Source organism: Rhinichthys klamathensis, unplaced genomic scaffold (genome assembly GCF_029890125.1).
Source record: "Rhinichthys klamathensis goyatoka isolate OS25496 unplaced genomic scaffold, OSU_Roscu_1.1 h1tg000180l_1, whole genome shotgun sequence".
NCBI classification, from domain to species: Eukaryota; Metazoa; Chordata; class Actinopteri; order Cypriniformes; family Leuciscidae; genus Rhinichthys; species Rhinichthys klamathensis.
Genome location: NW_026606708.1, coordinates 1,557,649 through 1,573,215, shown reverse-complemented (window position 1 = coordinate 1,573,215; position 15,567 = coordinate 1,557,649). Strand labels below are relative to the sequence as shown.

General features: G+C 39.7%; 2 protein-coding genes across 4 annotated transcripts in view; both read left to right on the top strand.

Annotated features, from left to right (window-relative positions):
- Positions 1-15,567, top strand: part of tmem9 (transmembrane protein 9) — a 196,674-nt gene that overhangs the window by 162,198 nt on the left and 18,909 nt on the right. The gene's annotated exons all lie outside the window — the stretch shown is intronic.
- si:ch211-167b20.8 (protein phosphatase 1 regulatory subunit 3A) lies at positions 2,691-13,789 on the top strand. 3 transcript variants are annotated; one of them, XM_056260927.1, is made up of 4 exons: positions 2,691-3,831; positions 10,195-10,235; positions 10,355-10,440; positions 10,580-11,049. In XM_056260927.1, exons 1-4 carry the CDS (start codon positions 2,993-2,995, stop codon positions 10,682-10,684), a joined length of 1,071 nt encoding a protein of 356 aa, XP_056116902.1. In that variant the 5' UTR covers positions 2,691-2,992; the 3' UTR covers positions 10,685-11,049. The 3 variants fall into 3 exon arrangements, with proteins under 3 accessions (XP_056116902.1, XP_056116901.1, XP_056116903.1); XM_056260926.1 differs by having other exon boundaries at positions 10,352-10,440; XM_056260928.1 differs by lacking the exon at positions 10,580-11,049 and adding an exon at positions 13,560-13,789 and having other exon boundaries at positions 2,692-3,831; positions 10,352-10,440.

Sequence of the window (15,567 nt, the reverse complement as noted above, 5' to 3'; positions counted from 1 at the left end):
ATTCTTGAAGTCTGCTTTATAATCTTAAGGTTTTATAATCTTTTTAATCATATCTGATCTTTGTAGCTGACAAGCAGATATCTTATTGTTAAAATATAAGAGTTCAAGGACCAAATGTTATTCATGGTTAGACGAAAAGGGTTTAAGATCATCCCCGGTCTCCCTCCATGCACAGCAAGCCAAAGCTCTAATGCTGAACCTGTGCACATATTGATTTCACTATGTTAAGCAAGACTGATTGCTCCATCTAGGGGTTAAAATAGCTTACCAATCAATATCTTTAAACAGCAATGGTCCGTAATCGAATATGCCAGCTATTCTTTGTCACCATTGGATTTCATTAGCTTAGTGATTATTCTATATTGTTTTTATGGAGCAGTTGCATCTGACTGGATTTTGTGATCAGAAACAGTTTGTCTGTATAATCTGTGCAATCAGTGACAGGTAGGCAAGCTGATGGACTTTTGTGCTTTAATTTTTATTTTTTTATGAATGAGGAATCAAAACTGCTTTTTTTAACCATCATAACTGCTTTTCTTGATTCACTTTTGTTAGCACTTCACATATTTCATAACTAAAAACTTCTGTATTAATAGAGCTATGATTCAAACCAAATAATTAGTTGCAGTTGTAGTTTGTAGTGGTATTTGTCTTTTTGATAATATATTTAAAAAAAAATAATATTACAGGGGCCTGTTTCAGGTGGCCTTTAACCTAATTTAACCCTATCATGGAGAAGAGTGTGAGTCTTCCGACATAACATGCTAAAAGACCATAACTGGTTGTAAAAGGCCACAGGCCACAGATAAAGCACTTTTTAAAATGTATTAAATAATTGTTTTTATAAAAGAAATTGTACAAAAAGAAATTGCTTTACTGTATTCTTTGCCGAAAACGTGTTTAAACCTTAAAACAATAGAATGGTTAAAGGGACAGTTCACCCAAAAATTAAAAGTTTGACATCATTTACTCAGCCTCATTTTGTTCCAAACCTGTATGAGTTGAATAATTGTTATTGTTTATAATTCATATGATAACAATAATGGTGATGATGATATTAACTTAAAGGGATAGTTCACCCTCAAGTTGTTCCAAATCTGAATGAGTTTCTTTCTCCTGTGAACACAAAAGAAGATATTTTGAAGAATTTTGGTAACCAGACAGTTTTATTTTATTTAATTCTTTATTTGACAAGGACAATGGACAGTAAAAAAACTGCCCCAGAATTAGCTACAAAGCTAAATTTCATCTGCTATCCCTGGGCAGGAGAGTACCAAATCCCATTACATGTCAAATAATCAAAAGATCATACATACGATAAAATCCCCAAACAAATGAAAAATATATACGACATATGATCCATCACATAACAATAAAAACTGCAATCCAAATTACTACCGAATATCCCATACTACAAAACATCACACAATGTTACAAATTCAATCCCCCACAATTATAAAACCATAACAAAACACAAAAGTATTCAATGATCACAAACCTGACTCCTCTTTAACCACATTTTCAAATGTAACTTAAACTGTGCAAAATTAGGACACTGTCTAATATTAATTGGTAAATTATTCCAGTTATTAACAGCTCTTACAGAAAAATCTGAGGTCACTGCAGTCACCTCTAACGAAGCTCTTGTTTGTCTTATGTTTTCTGTACGCGAAGAAAAAAATGCTTTTAAGGGTGAGGGTACAAGATTATTAACAATTTTGTACGTTAAAAAACAATTGTAAAACAAAATAAAATGGTCAAAAGTAAAAAAAAATTGTGCTTTTGAATAATAAAACAATAATGATATCTATTAGGTTTCTTGTCAAATGCTTTTAAAGCACGTTTATATATAGATCTAAGAGTAGATTTTCCTGCTTGTGACCATGAAGTAATACAGTAATAAAAGGGAGGGGAAAAAAATCAAAGAATGCAAATAAATTCTTGCAGCTTTCATTTAAAGTTGACTCCATATAAATTTAAAATTTATAAATTGAGGTGTCACTGCGCAGACTATTTTTTTATATGCTTTTCAAATGTTAAATGAGTGTCTAAGATAACTCCAAGATATTTAAAATCTGGCACATTTTGCCATTTTTCACCATTAACTAATATATCTGGTAGGATCTCCTCCTTTTTAATTTTAAAATACATACAGGCAGTTTTCTGAACATTTAAGGTTAAACAACACTGGATAAGCCAGTCTATTTACAGTATTTTTTCCTACTATGGAAATCAATGGGGTCCATGATCGACTGTTTGGTTACCCACATTCTTCGAAATATCTTCTTTTGTGTTCACCAGAAAGAAAGAAAAACTCATACAAGTTTGGAACAACTTGAGGAAGTAAGTAATGACAAAATTTTCATTTTTGGGTGAACTGTACCTTTAAGTTCATTGTTATCATTATAATCAACAACAAATTTGATAAATAAAATGGATGATTATGATAATTTATTATTATCATCATCATCATTATTGACATCATATGAATTATAATAACAATAACAATTAATATACATATTAATATTAATTATTATTAGACAATAGATCGATTATTATGATTATTCTTTTTATTTGTTTTTGCATTTAGTATAGGGGTATTTATGCTCACAACAAACTGCAAGCAAGCAAGCAAACAAATGAGCGTGTCTTTAAACTTTAAAACAGTAGTGGGGGGCGTGTGCGGTTTGGAGCGACCAACAAGAGATGAGGGGAGGGATAACCAACAGAGCCCATCTTCCTCCTGACCTCTGGGAAACGATGGACGTGCCGCTTCCTTCTAAATTTAGACACTCATTCGTGTCGGTGCACTATGCTCTCCAAACTGTTGTTCTCGTTTATGTCAATAGTTTAGGCCTAGTTCGGTCGAAACGAGGTGAGAGACCTTCGCGGGTCTCCGTTGACACATGAACGGCAGCTCGATCTGACGAACGCGCAACATCGCAGTAACGGCACCTTTCATGTTTTTTTACGAGGCTCCGAAACAGACGTAATGGCGCAGGGGAATAATGGTAATTTCCTTACTATCCCCTCACAAGAGGGTCTTTTCAAGACGGTGAGAGTCGAGCGTTCCGAAGACAACAGTAACGATGAAGAGGAGGAAGAAGCAGAGGAAGACGTCCGGCTAATACCGAGGTGTTCTCCTGTTCCCAGAAAGCGAGGCTCCTCGATCGCCGATGAAACCGCCGAGTACATGCGAATTCGCCTGGCGTTGCCGGACAGAAGAGTGTCGTTTGTAGACAGTACGGGAGCCGAGCTGTTTGATGTCAGAACGTTTGTTCCGTTTGATTCAGATGAGGAGGACGATTCAAGATGGGAGGAAGAGGAAGCGCGGTACCGAAAAGCCTACCGCGAGCCCACTTACAGAGTGTGGCCAGAGTTCCAGGCGCTCGCCGGAACGGAGCTCTCGCTCGCTGTCCACACCAACAAGCTGGAAGTGGAGAGCGTGACATCTGTGCCTGATGAGCCTTTGTCCTTCGAGGTGATTATTCGTGTGCTCAACATTTCTTTTCACAAATCAGTCTATGTCCGTTCCACGATGGACGGTTGGATCAATCACTATGATTACCCAGGCGAGTATGTCCAGGGCTCCAACGACAGCGAAACGGACAAGTTCTCCGTGAAGCTGTCTTTCGCCTCACCGTACCTGTTCAACGGAGCGCGTATTGATTTTGTTGTACGTTATGAGACGTCAGATGGAGAGTTTTGGGCGAACAACTCTGGCAGGAATTATTCGGTAACTCTCCTACAGTCATATGAAGACGAAACAGCCCAGACCACCACAGAGGAGAAAACTGAGTTGAAAGGGATCCTGAAACCTCCCAGGTACCGGTAAGTGGGCGTCAATGGACTTGTGTGACAAAGGTAAAACCCTGTTGTTAAATCTCTGTTTAGCCAGCAGTCAGGATTATACCTTCTAACAACAAGAAGGAATAATTCCTTTTCCGCGCAATTTACCGTTCAAACAAAACAAAAAAATACAATTATTCCGTAAAAAGATTTTGTCCGTCAACGGAAAGTGCGCAGCAGTCGGGTTTCGGAAGAAAAAACTCATTTTTTAACGATGACTTATAGACCAGCTCAACTGTGAGCTACGAGGTTATTAATCGATAGTATTTGCTTCTGTTGAAGCCATCAGCCAGCATTATTTCGACTTCGTTTAAATCTTTTTAACAGCAGAATTTGTGGTGAAAAATTACATTACCCATGTTGAACAGAAAATTCCAGCAATCAGAGTCGAAACAAGAAAAACGCGCCAAAAGATGTCGTTAGCTCCGCCCAGGCATAAAGCACCGAGTCAATCTCCTTACACACTCAAAATACTTAAATATTCTGATATATGCATATTTTTGCTATATATGTATAGCCTAAATATATATCAACATTTTTAAATGAGTAGTAGTATATTTTTCCATCATTTTTAATTATATTATGCTGTTGCAGTGCTTCATGGGATTGTAGTTCTTTTCCTAATTTACTACGGATCACAGAGCCGTATCTCACTGACAAGCTGCGCATCAAAAATAATCGCAGCCTTTGAGATTTCATAATAATCCAAATTGGTTAAGCGTGATTTCCATGATAATTGCAATTAATCGTGCAGCCCCAGTTCCTGGCTTATAAAGTTTTAATAAATACTTTTTAAAAATCCATATGGGGAATTGAATGAAACCAAAACATCTGAAAAAGTACGGGGGGGGGGGCAATGTTATTGGGATTAATTCACGTTTTTATAGGCTACTTTTTCACAAGGATTAAAATCGTCCCGAACTTGAATTAATCCCAATAACATGAATCTTTGTCATTGCCTTGACCATTTTCTGACACCAGAACAAAATAGAGATGCTTTTAAATAATTTGATAAAAGATAGCTTTTTAATAATTCAATAAAAGAATGCCAACTTTAACGGTAAAACCACTTAGCACAGACTGTATCACTATTTTCAAATTTACAAAGACTATTTACAAATAAAACCCAAGAAAAAAACTATTTACAAATAAAAACAAATAAAAAAATATATTTACAAATAAAAATCAAGAATCTATATGCCATTGCTTGTCGCACTTAAACTATTATTCAACACACACACAGTGTGCAGTTGCAAAGAAGAATAGATGCGTGACATTATATTCATAATAAGAAAACAATTTATTTCCTTGCAGCGAGAGTGTCAGGCAACGCGTTATACTCGCACTATGAGCCGCGACTGACTGGATGAGCGTCGAGCAAGATCTGTAAGCTGCCAGTCGGATCACGGCCATTTGACTGGTTATATTGGGATAACAGTCCCCAAAACATCAATCATACACAAGAATAAAGGCATGACATTATATTCATAATAAGAAAACAATTAATTTCCATGCAGCGAGAGTGTCAGGCAACGCTTTATACTCGCACTATGAGCGTCGAGCAAGCGTCTGTAAGCTGCCAGTCGGATCACGGCCATTTGACTGGTTATATTGGGATAACAGTCCCCAAAACATCAATCATACACAAGAATAGATGTGTGACATTATATTCATAATAAGAAAACAATTAATTTCCATGCAGCGAGAGTGTCAGGCAACGCGTTATACTCGCACTATCAGCCGCGACTGACTGGATGAGCGTCGAGCAAGCGTCTATAAGCTGCCAGTCGGATCACGGCCATTTGACTGGTTATATTGGGATAACAGTCCCCAAAACATCAATCATACACAAGAATAAAGGCATGACATTATATTCATAATAAGAAAACAATTTATTTCCATGCAGCGAGAGTGTCAGGCAACGCGTTATACTCGCACTATCAGCCGCGACTGACTGGATGAGCGTCGAGCAAGCGTCTGTAAGCTGCCAGTCGGATCACGGCCATTTGACTGGTTATATTGGGATAACAGTCCCCAAAACATCAATCATACACAAGAATAAAGGCATGACATTATATTCATAATAAGAAAACAATTTATTTCCTTGCAGCGAGAGTGTCAGGCAACGCGTTATACTCGCACTATGAGCCGCGACTGACTGGATGAGCGTCGAGCAAGCGTCTGTAAGCTGCCAGTCGGATCACGGCCATTTGACTGGTTATATTGGGATAACAGTCCCCAAAACATCAATCATACACAAGAATAGATGTGTGACATTATATTCATAATAAGAAAACAATTTATTTCCATGCAGCGAGAGTGTCAGGCAACGCGTTATACTCGCACTATCAGCCGCGACTGACTGGATGAGCGTCGAGCAAGCGTCTGTAAGCTGCCAGTCGGATCACGGCCATTTGACTGGTTATATTGGGATAACAGTCCCCAAAACATCAATCATACACAAGAATAGATGTGTGACATTATATTCATAATAAGAAAACAATTAATTTCCATGCAGCGAGAGTGTCAGGCAACGCGTTATACTCGCACTATCAGCCGCGACTGACTGGATGAGCGTCGAGCAAGCGTCTATAAGCTGCCAGTCGGATCACGGCCATTTGACTGGTTATATTGGGATAACAGTCCCCAAAACATCAATCATACACAAGAATAAAGGCATGACATTATATTCATAATAAGAAAACAATTTATTTCCATGCAGCGAGAGTGTCAGGCGACGCGTTATACTCGCACTATCAGCCGCGACTGACTGGATGAGCGTCCAGCGAGCGTCTGTAGCTGCCAGTCTGATCACGGCCATTTGACTGGTTATATTGGGATAACAGTTCACAAAACAGCAATCATACTAAAGAACATTATTCATATCAACAGATTCATAATAAATGAGCTAGAAAGGGAGGAACACAAAACACAAAAACTGTCCAAAATCGATGGTTTCTGAAACTTGCCAAATAGACTACTATAGCCAGCCACTGTCAGCCACTGCACCTGTCAGTGGCTGACTGGCAGCTGCCACTGGCAAACTGGCAGCTGCCAGTGGCAGACTGGCAGCTGCCAGCCAGCCACTGACAGGTCACATGACCTGCCAGTGGCGGCTCCTGCCAGCCAGTTTAAGATTGAACCCCCACTCTTCTGATGTCATCCCTGCACCACTCTATAGACCTTATGTAGCCCCACCCCTTTTCAGCGCTGTGCTAGTTGTGTTCTGTCTTCCGGTTTGTATTTCCACAGCATGAAGGTAAGATCTTATGGATTTATGAATGAACCTCTCATTTTAAACCGGTCTACTGACATTTGTTGTGAAATCTGTTTCAAACATTACAATGCCCATGATAACTTTTGTTAACTCTACAATAAGTAAATCCACTTCACAATCACTAGCTTATTATTCTTCGACAGTGATGCCAGAGACACATACAGAGCTACCGCAAAAATGGAAGTTCAAACACAAAATTCTAAAAATGGCTGCACTCTTGTTTGTCTGGCACATAAGGTCATCTTTGAAGCAGATGTCATAACAAATGTTAGTAGACCGGGAAGATTCTAAAACGAGCGGTTAATTCATAAATCCGTAAGGTCTTGCCTTCATGCTGTGGAAATACAAACCGAAAGACTGAACACAACGAGTGCAGTGCTGAAAAGGGGCGGGGCTACATAAGGTCTATAGTTTCAAGCTTTTAGATTTGGATGTCGCCAAGCAACGGGCAGACTAAAAGCTTGTCTGGAACACCGTATATAAGTGGAGTGGATATATTTAGACAATCACTCAGTTCTGTGATCCCTCCGCTACAGCTCCACTCCAAGTTTTGCATTCCCCACTCCCTGCTTACCTGTGAGAGAGAAACCCTGCTCTGAGAGATACTGGAGCGAGAGAGCGCACTACTCTGTGCCTTTCAAAAAAGCAATGCCCCATAAAAATACTAAAATATGATGCTCTAAGCCACCCCGGGCCCTAGTATCAAGTGAAGCAGCATCAATGAAGCTTATGACAGTGTATTTAATAACTTATCATTTTAGATTCACATTAATGATTTAATGATTCTACATTCACTGTTTCATATTTAAAACAAAAATTAGTAATGTTGTTACTGAAATTTTAAGTTGCATTGCTGCATAATTCGCCTTTGGCTAAGCCCCGCCCCCCGTAGTTACTGTTGCTACGTCCGACAAACAAACTTCATCTGGGCTCTGGTATCAACATGGCTTATGCTGTGACAGCTCTTCCTGCTGAAATTTTATCAAACTTTTATAAAGCAGCAAATAAAGTGTCCGATAGAAGTAGGCAAAAGGGGCTGCAATATACCTGTATGTCGTGAATATAGTTCGAAGGCTATATTCACGACATACAGGTGAAACGCAAGGAACAACAAGGCATCCAAATAGAGGCAAAAGCATACCGGTCACAGTCAAAAAATGAGGCTGGGACTAACAATATCAAGGAGCAGCACTGTTCATGCAAAGCTGGGTAGGTCTCTATTCACTTCTATAATCGTTATTACAAAGCAAACGGACGTTGTATTTATTAGCAGCGTGTGCTAGACGACACTTGTCAGGATTTGACTTCGGTTTGGGGAAGGGGAAAAAACGGACACCCCCCTCCAACCTCTCTGGGAAATGCGTATGTGTTACAAATGCCCCAGGCACAACGTTTAACCATATTTTTCATAAAATTACGACGGTAATAGCCTGCCGAGACCAAAAATATGAGACGCCTGTGTTAAAGTCAATGGAGCGCTGTGAAAAAGTGTCGGACCTCTGTGGGAGCTCGTTCTTGGCTGCGCTGTGATTGGTCAATCTACATTCTAGGGTGTGGCTTAGCCAAAGGCGAATTCTCTCAATTCATGTAGCCTTTGCAGTGTATGAATATTGCAATTATTCAACATCATGAATGATCATATGTTTAAAATTTCTGGTGCTAAAGATGGAACAACATGGATTAATAACGTCATCTTGGATTATACAGGGCCTGTGTTATACAGCATCTGTATATTGTGTGAGTTTTGGGGTTGCAGTCTCCCCACCCCCTCCCTCACTTTTGAGAATGGCAGCCATTCAAGGGTGTGTGAGGAGGGCGGATGAAAATAGGACAAGGCAGGTGTCGCTTTCAGCTCTGGTGCACTGAGACCTTACCTCTGACTTTTCTGTGGGGGTTGCACAGTAGAGACACAACAAACCAACAAAAGCAGACACAAACCTACGCCGGTTCCCTCTGTACGCTTGGAGACAATCTTTTTACCCATTATTTTCACTTTTCACATTCTGTCTGGGATACACACAACAACAAAGAAAGTTTGAGGGGAAAAAAGACTGAACCCAGATGAAAACCTTTTTTTTTTCATGCTAGACACAACAATGTCATGGAACTCCGGATTTGTCAAGAGATAAGAAGATGAGTTTCGACCTTATGTTCCAAGCAGACTCGCAAGTCTTGCTCGCGACCTTTCCTCAAATGTCAAGCCTTGTTTCTATTACATTGCTCAAACATGCTACAAATAGAAGGTCATAGAAGAGGATGCCAATTGTACCGCTTCACGCAACTCAGAATGTGTAGCGACTTCGACATGAAATGGAAAAGTTTGTACAAAGTCACATGACCAGAACATCTGACCATCATGCTCTGCAAAACTTTTGGTAACATGCAAGAAGGCATGTGTAATATTTGGACAGGTCCTTATCCCATCATAGGATCTATCATGGGGTTTAAGGGGGAGTGTGGAGACTGTCTTCACCCACAGCTCTGAAAAAATATCTCAAGCTCTGGAGGCGGTCAGATGTTACCATAGTAACAAATGTCACAGAGGTCACAGTTATTTTCCATTTAATGGAGCAATCAAGTATAACTCTGGCCAATGGATGATGCTTGTACTTTAAAAGGGATAGTTCACCAAAAAAAAAAAAAAAAATCATTATTAACTTACCTTCATGTAGTTCCACACGTGTATGACTTTCTATCTTCTGTGGAACACAAAATAAGATATATTAAATAATGTTGGTAACCAAACAGTTTTAGTTGCCATTGACTTCCATTGAATTGGCAAAAAACAGAAATTTAAATTTTTATGTTTCACCGAAAAAAGTTCAGGTTTAGAACGACAAATTCAGGTTTAGAACGGCATGAAGGTGACAATTTTTATTTTTTGGATGACCTATCCCTTTAAATATCTAACATTCTATAATGACCAATAATAGTCTTATATATATAATAATTTGTAAAATGGATTGTAACTGATTAAATTCTATACTTTTAATATATTAACTCTGTTTATCAATGTGTGCTGCTGAAGAATGATTGTTTTGGTGTGTATGTGTGTGTCTTCCTTTTAGAGCTGACATTGGTTACGATGACTCTGATGATGGAGGAGATGGTATGTTTTAAGTGTCATAATGTTATCCACTAGCTTTTTTATCTTGGGATAAATAAAACAAACAAATGTCAGGTTAGTCGTTTTATGCTTCAGATTCCTCAGTTGTTGTTTTTCAGCAGATCTGAGCAGCACTGAGTGTGAAGAAGCAGATAATCAAGCCTCTTTTGCACAGCCGCCTATTGTCCAACCAGATATCGACATCGAGGTGAGTGAAGTTTGCTTTATAATCACCAGTTCTGAGTTCGGCTTGGATAGCAGGTGGAAAAAGACACAGTGTATCACAAACATACAAAAAAAAGTTTAAACAAAACATTGTTTCCCCTTCTGTCTCTAACCTTTACCAGATTTCCATGACGGTTTTCATATGTGGTGTAGCAGCCTTTTTTCTACATTTTTTTTTTTTTTTTTTGCGGTCTGTCGGAAAACTCATTGACCTCTATGCTGTCTAGACACGCTTATAGTGAGTCTTTGCAGGGCTCAACGATAAGGATTTTTTTTACTGGCCCAGTTGGGTCAGTGGCTCAAATTTTTACTTGCCCTGCCAAAAGTTTCACTGACCCCTCCACAGAAAAAGTAATAAAATAAATAAAATAGGCCTAGTTGTATTCGTTGTTTTTGACCCATGTAACCAAAAACTACTAGCCATACTCTTATAAATTTCAAATATCTTTAAAGTGAACAATCAGTAATAAAATAAGAAGGATTATGCAGCTTCTAAGCAGCAATGCAACTTAAAATAGCAAATAATCAAATAATGAGCAGTAGCACAAATAAATACAATAGAACAAACATACAAATAAAATAAACAGTGCTTTTCAGGTTGGTCTAACGGTATTTTTCAGGTACCGTAATTGAATAAAGTAGGGCTGTCAAACGATTAATCGCGATTAATCGCATCCAAAATAAAAGTTTGTGTTTACATAATATATGTGTGTGTACTGTGTCTAATTATTTTTAATACATAAATACCCACACATGCATGTGTATTTAAGAAATATTTGCATGTATATACTGTATATAGACTGAATGTAGCCAAGTCAAGTCAAATATATTTATATAGCGCTTTTCACAATACAGATTGTATCAAAGCTGCTTCACAGTATCAATTAAAACAACTTAACAGTGTTTATTTATTACTGGAAAAGACATCCAAGTTTGGTAGAGCTGATCAGTGGTATGATGGGTCATTTAATTTGAATATCCCCAACTGAGCAAGCCAAAGGCAACAGTGGCAAGGAACCGAAAAACTCCATCAAGTGACCCGATGGTGTCCTAAAACTCCATCAGATGACCCAATGGAGAAAAAAAAACCTTGGGAGAACCCAGGCTCAGTTGGGGCCAGTTCTCCTCTGGCGTTTATGAAGTAGAGGCCGAATTTACAGTAACTGTAAGATAAAAAAATGTATATGAATGCCTGGCTAAATAGATGCGTCTTTAGTCTAGTTTTAAACTGGGAGAACGAGTCTGAGCAACGAACAATATCAGGAAGGCTATTCCAGAGCTTCGGAGCTAAATGTGAAAATGCTCTCCCTCCTTTGGTGGATCTGGATATCCTAGGAATGACCAGAAGCCTCGAATTTAGTGATCTTAAAGAGCGCGATGGATTATAGGGCGATAGAAGATCCGTTAAATAGACTGGAGCTAAACCATTCAGAGCTTTATAAGTCAAAAGCAAGACCTTGTAATTAATACAGAACTTTATAGTTAACCAATGAAGTGATGATAGAATCAGTGTTATATGATCATATTTTCTTGATCTAGTAAGAACTCTAGCGGCTGCATTTTGGACTAACTGTAGCTTGTTTATTGAAGATGCAGCCTATATATAATGTATATTTTATATAAATATAAACATTTTATATATAAATAACATATTTTTCTTAAATATATACGTGTGTGCATTTATATACAAAATAATTATACACAGTACACACACATATATTATGTAAACACAAACTTTTATTTTGGATGCGATTAATCGTGATTAATCGTTTGACAGCCCTAGAATAAAGTAATCAAATGTAAAATAACACGGCATAGTCTGTGTAAATTAAATATAGATTAATCCTTATTAAAGTTACAAAAGTTATTCAGTCAAGGGCAGTGACTGTTTTTTTCTTCTTTGTCCTTTGTTGTTTGATTAATATTAAAAACCCAGACTGCAGCAGGTTTATAGGCTGCTGTCACTTTAAGACCGGAGGCTTCTATGTACTGTTACACATGCTTTTTCTTAATTGTTTGCATTCACTTGAGACATAATCGACTGTGTTTATGAGGATACTCGCAAAGATGGGCATATTGACAATTCATTTGAGAATATGTCCGTTCTAGCACAAGAAAAAGTGAAAGAGAATTCATTTCAGTATTTCTTTCACTCTGGCCCCGGGCCATCGGGCAGTGCTTATTGTAGAGCCCTGCTTTGTATGTGGTTACTGCCTATGGTGGTATACTGGTATTTATCTATCAGAGCTGTCTTCTGTTTTTTCTCTATTTTTATAAGGGATTCCTGTCTGTCACTATTGCAGCAGATGCAAAGCTGTAGTGTTTCAGAGCAATTTAGACTAAAGATAAATCAAGAATCTTGATATAAACTAAATTGTCTATTTAATAATAGCTAAAATACTGATAATGTCGGTTTTCATCATACCTGCTTACTCACACAATTCAATTCGCTTGTTAAAAATCACACCAACATTTCACTGTCCTGATAACCACTTGCTTGTGTCTATTTGCAGTGTGTTGATTTGCAGCTGTTTTAAGTAACTGAATCTGGTATTTATAACAATAGCATCACCATCTCGGTTTCTGGTCTGTGGTCAATCCATTACAATAAATAGACAGACACATTATTATTTCTTTACCAGAGATCTTAAAGGGATAGTTCGCCCAAAATGTTTAATTCTGTCATCATTTGGCATTCCTAACCTGCTTGACTTTCTTTCTTCTACGGAACACAAAAAAGATGTTGGGAAAAATGAATTGAGAAACACTGATAAATTAAAAAAAGAAAAAGAAATGTTCAACAGAAGAAAGAAAGCCATACAGGTTTGGTACGATGTGAGGGTGAGTAAATGAAGACAGAATTTTTGTATAAACTATCCCTTTAATTGTGAACTACTGTTAAAATATATAAAAATTTGATTTTAAAATCTATTTAAAAGTGTATTTTCTTTCATAAATGTATCATGCTGACAATGTCATTTTTGTAAATTAGCTTATGTTAATCATCAAGAATGATTTAACCTATTCTCCAGCATATATTAGATAAAAACAAGATGTGTATTTGTTGATATTGTTATTCTTTTCATCTGTCCACCTGAACAGCTCATTGAAGCTTCAGCATCAACTTAGGTAATGTGTATGTGACTTGCTAACTTAACGCCTTGCTAATGTCACCCATTCATTGTGTTGCATGTAAGGTGCATCCTGTATCGTGACTCATTATACATGAAATCTAGATCAACCATGTAGAAGGTATTTGTTCCCTTTCGAGAACGGTCACTTCGTATTGCGTAGCTACTACGCAGTGGGGAAACTCCTTTTCCTCTAAATATTGAAGCTTTAATTTAAAACGCAGTGCAGCTGAACAGTGAAACGCAGCAGAGTGTCTAGCTCGCTCATTGGCTGTGCTGCGGCAACTGCACATCCAATGGCCGAGCGCCTCTGAACGCGCGACCAATCAACTGACTTGGCGCTGAGTACATCAGAGCGCACCTAAATGGGCGTAGCCTAAGCCTATAAATATCGCTCAATTCGGCCAAAATACAGATTTACTCAACTTCAGCGACACTTCACGTCTCAGAGTCCTCACCGAAGCTATTCGCTGTCGAACCAAGCCAGAATCAGCTAGAGCAAGCCTTGAAAACAGCGGACAGTGCCTTCAACTTACCCGGAAGCCGCTCTTCTTCAGTCTCTGCTCTCCTGTGGCCATCCGGCGAGACAACGCTATATATTCTTTTACTGCTGCTGTTGTGCTCGTGCTGCGACACTCATCTTTTGTGAAAGAGCAAATTTCTAACGAGGCGTTGTTTCAAATGCCTCGTTCATCATGCACCTCGTGCGGAGCTCGTCTACACGAGGATGACGGGCACGCAGAGTGCGCCAGGTGCCTGGGACCCGCCCACGCTGAAGCTGCACTCTCTGCCGCGGGCTGTTCTCACTGCGAGAGCCTGCCCATTTCAACGCTGCGGATGCGGTTAGCTCTCTTTCAAGATGGTCCGGCCGCTAGCCGGACCGCCCTCAAAAAGAACCCATCTGATACTCACAGCTCTCTGTTCAGCTCCACAATGTAGTCAATGGGCCCATTGCACTGCACGCGCCCCTACAAAGAAAGAGGCAATAGGGAGTAATAGGGAGTGCGCGTGCTGAACTATCTCGACAATTGGCTCGTTATGTCTTAGTCGAGGACCGAATTATTAACACACAGATCCATGATACTCAGCCATTTGGAATGTCTGGGTCTCAGAATCAATTATTCCAAGAGCAAACTGTCACCCAGCTAGAATGTAATCTTTTTGGGCACAGTTATAGACTCTGTAACGATGAGAGCGCAGCTCACACCAGAGCGCGCTCTCTCTATCCAACAGCTGATAGCCTCCTTCAGAGCAGGTGCGCACGCAACCCTCAGGAAGTTTCAGAGGCTTCTCGGTCTCATGGCTGCCGCATTGTCAGTACTCCAACTGGGGCTACTGCATATGCACCCCCTTCAGCACTGGCTAAAGCGCCGTGTGCCAGCCCATGCATGGCGGTCAGGCTGCCTGCACATCATGGTGAACCAGCGCTGTGTGAAGGCTCTGGTCCCTTGGAAAGCCCAGAACTGGTATCAGTCTGGTGTAATTATGGGTGTGGCCTCCAGGAGAAAAGTAGTTTTCACAGACGCCTCCAACCGAGGTTGGGGAGCGCTGCACAAGGGCAAGCCTGTCTGCGGCCTCTGGTCGAGCCTGGAGAAGAGCTTACATATCAACTGCCTGGAAATGAGAGCAGTTTGGTTAGCCCTGAATACATTTCTGCCAGACCTCAGGGGACACCACGTCTTGGTCCGCACAGACAACATGTCGGTGATATCCTATATAAATCACCAGGGCGACCTCAGATCAGGCAGCCTGTATGTCATGGCCAGAAAGCTCCTCCTTTGGTCGCATGCCAACCTGCGCCTTCCCTGAGAGCTGCGCATGTCCCAGGAGTCCAAAATGTGGTTGCGGATATGCTGTCTCGAGACAACACTCCCCCGGGCGAGTGGTCTCTTAACACACAGACGGTTCGTCTGATATGGAGTGTGTTCGGCAGGGCAGAGGTCGACCTCCTCGCCTCCAGGAACAACGCTCACTGCACA

Coding starts and splice junctions, on each gene's coding strand:
- si:ch211-167b20.8 (XM_056260926.1), top strand. CDS start 2,993: ATGGCGCAGGGGAATAATGGTAATTTCCTTACTATCCCCTCACAAGAG. Junction 10,236..10,351: donor CTCTGATGATGGAGGAGATG/GTATGTTTTAAG, acceptor GTTGTTTTTCAG/CAGATCTGAGCAGCACTGAG. Junction 10,441..10,579: donor AACCAGATATCGACATCGAG/GTGAGTGAAGTT, acceptor AACCTTTACCAG/ATTTCCATGACGGTTTTCAT.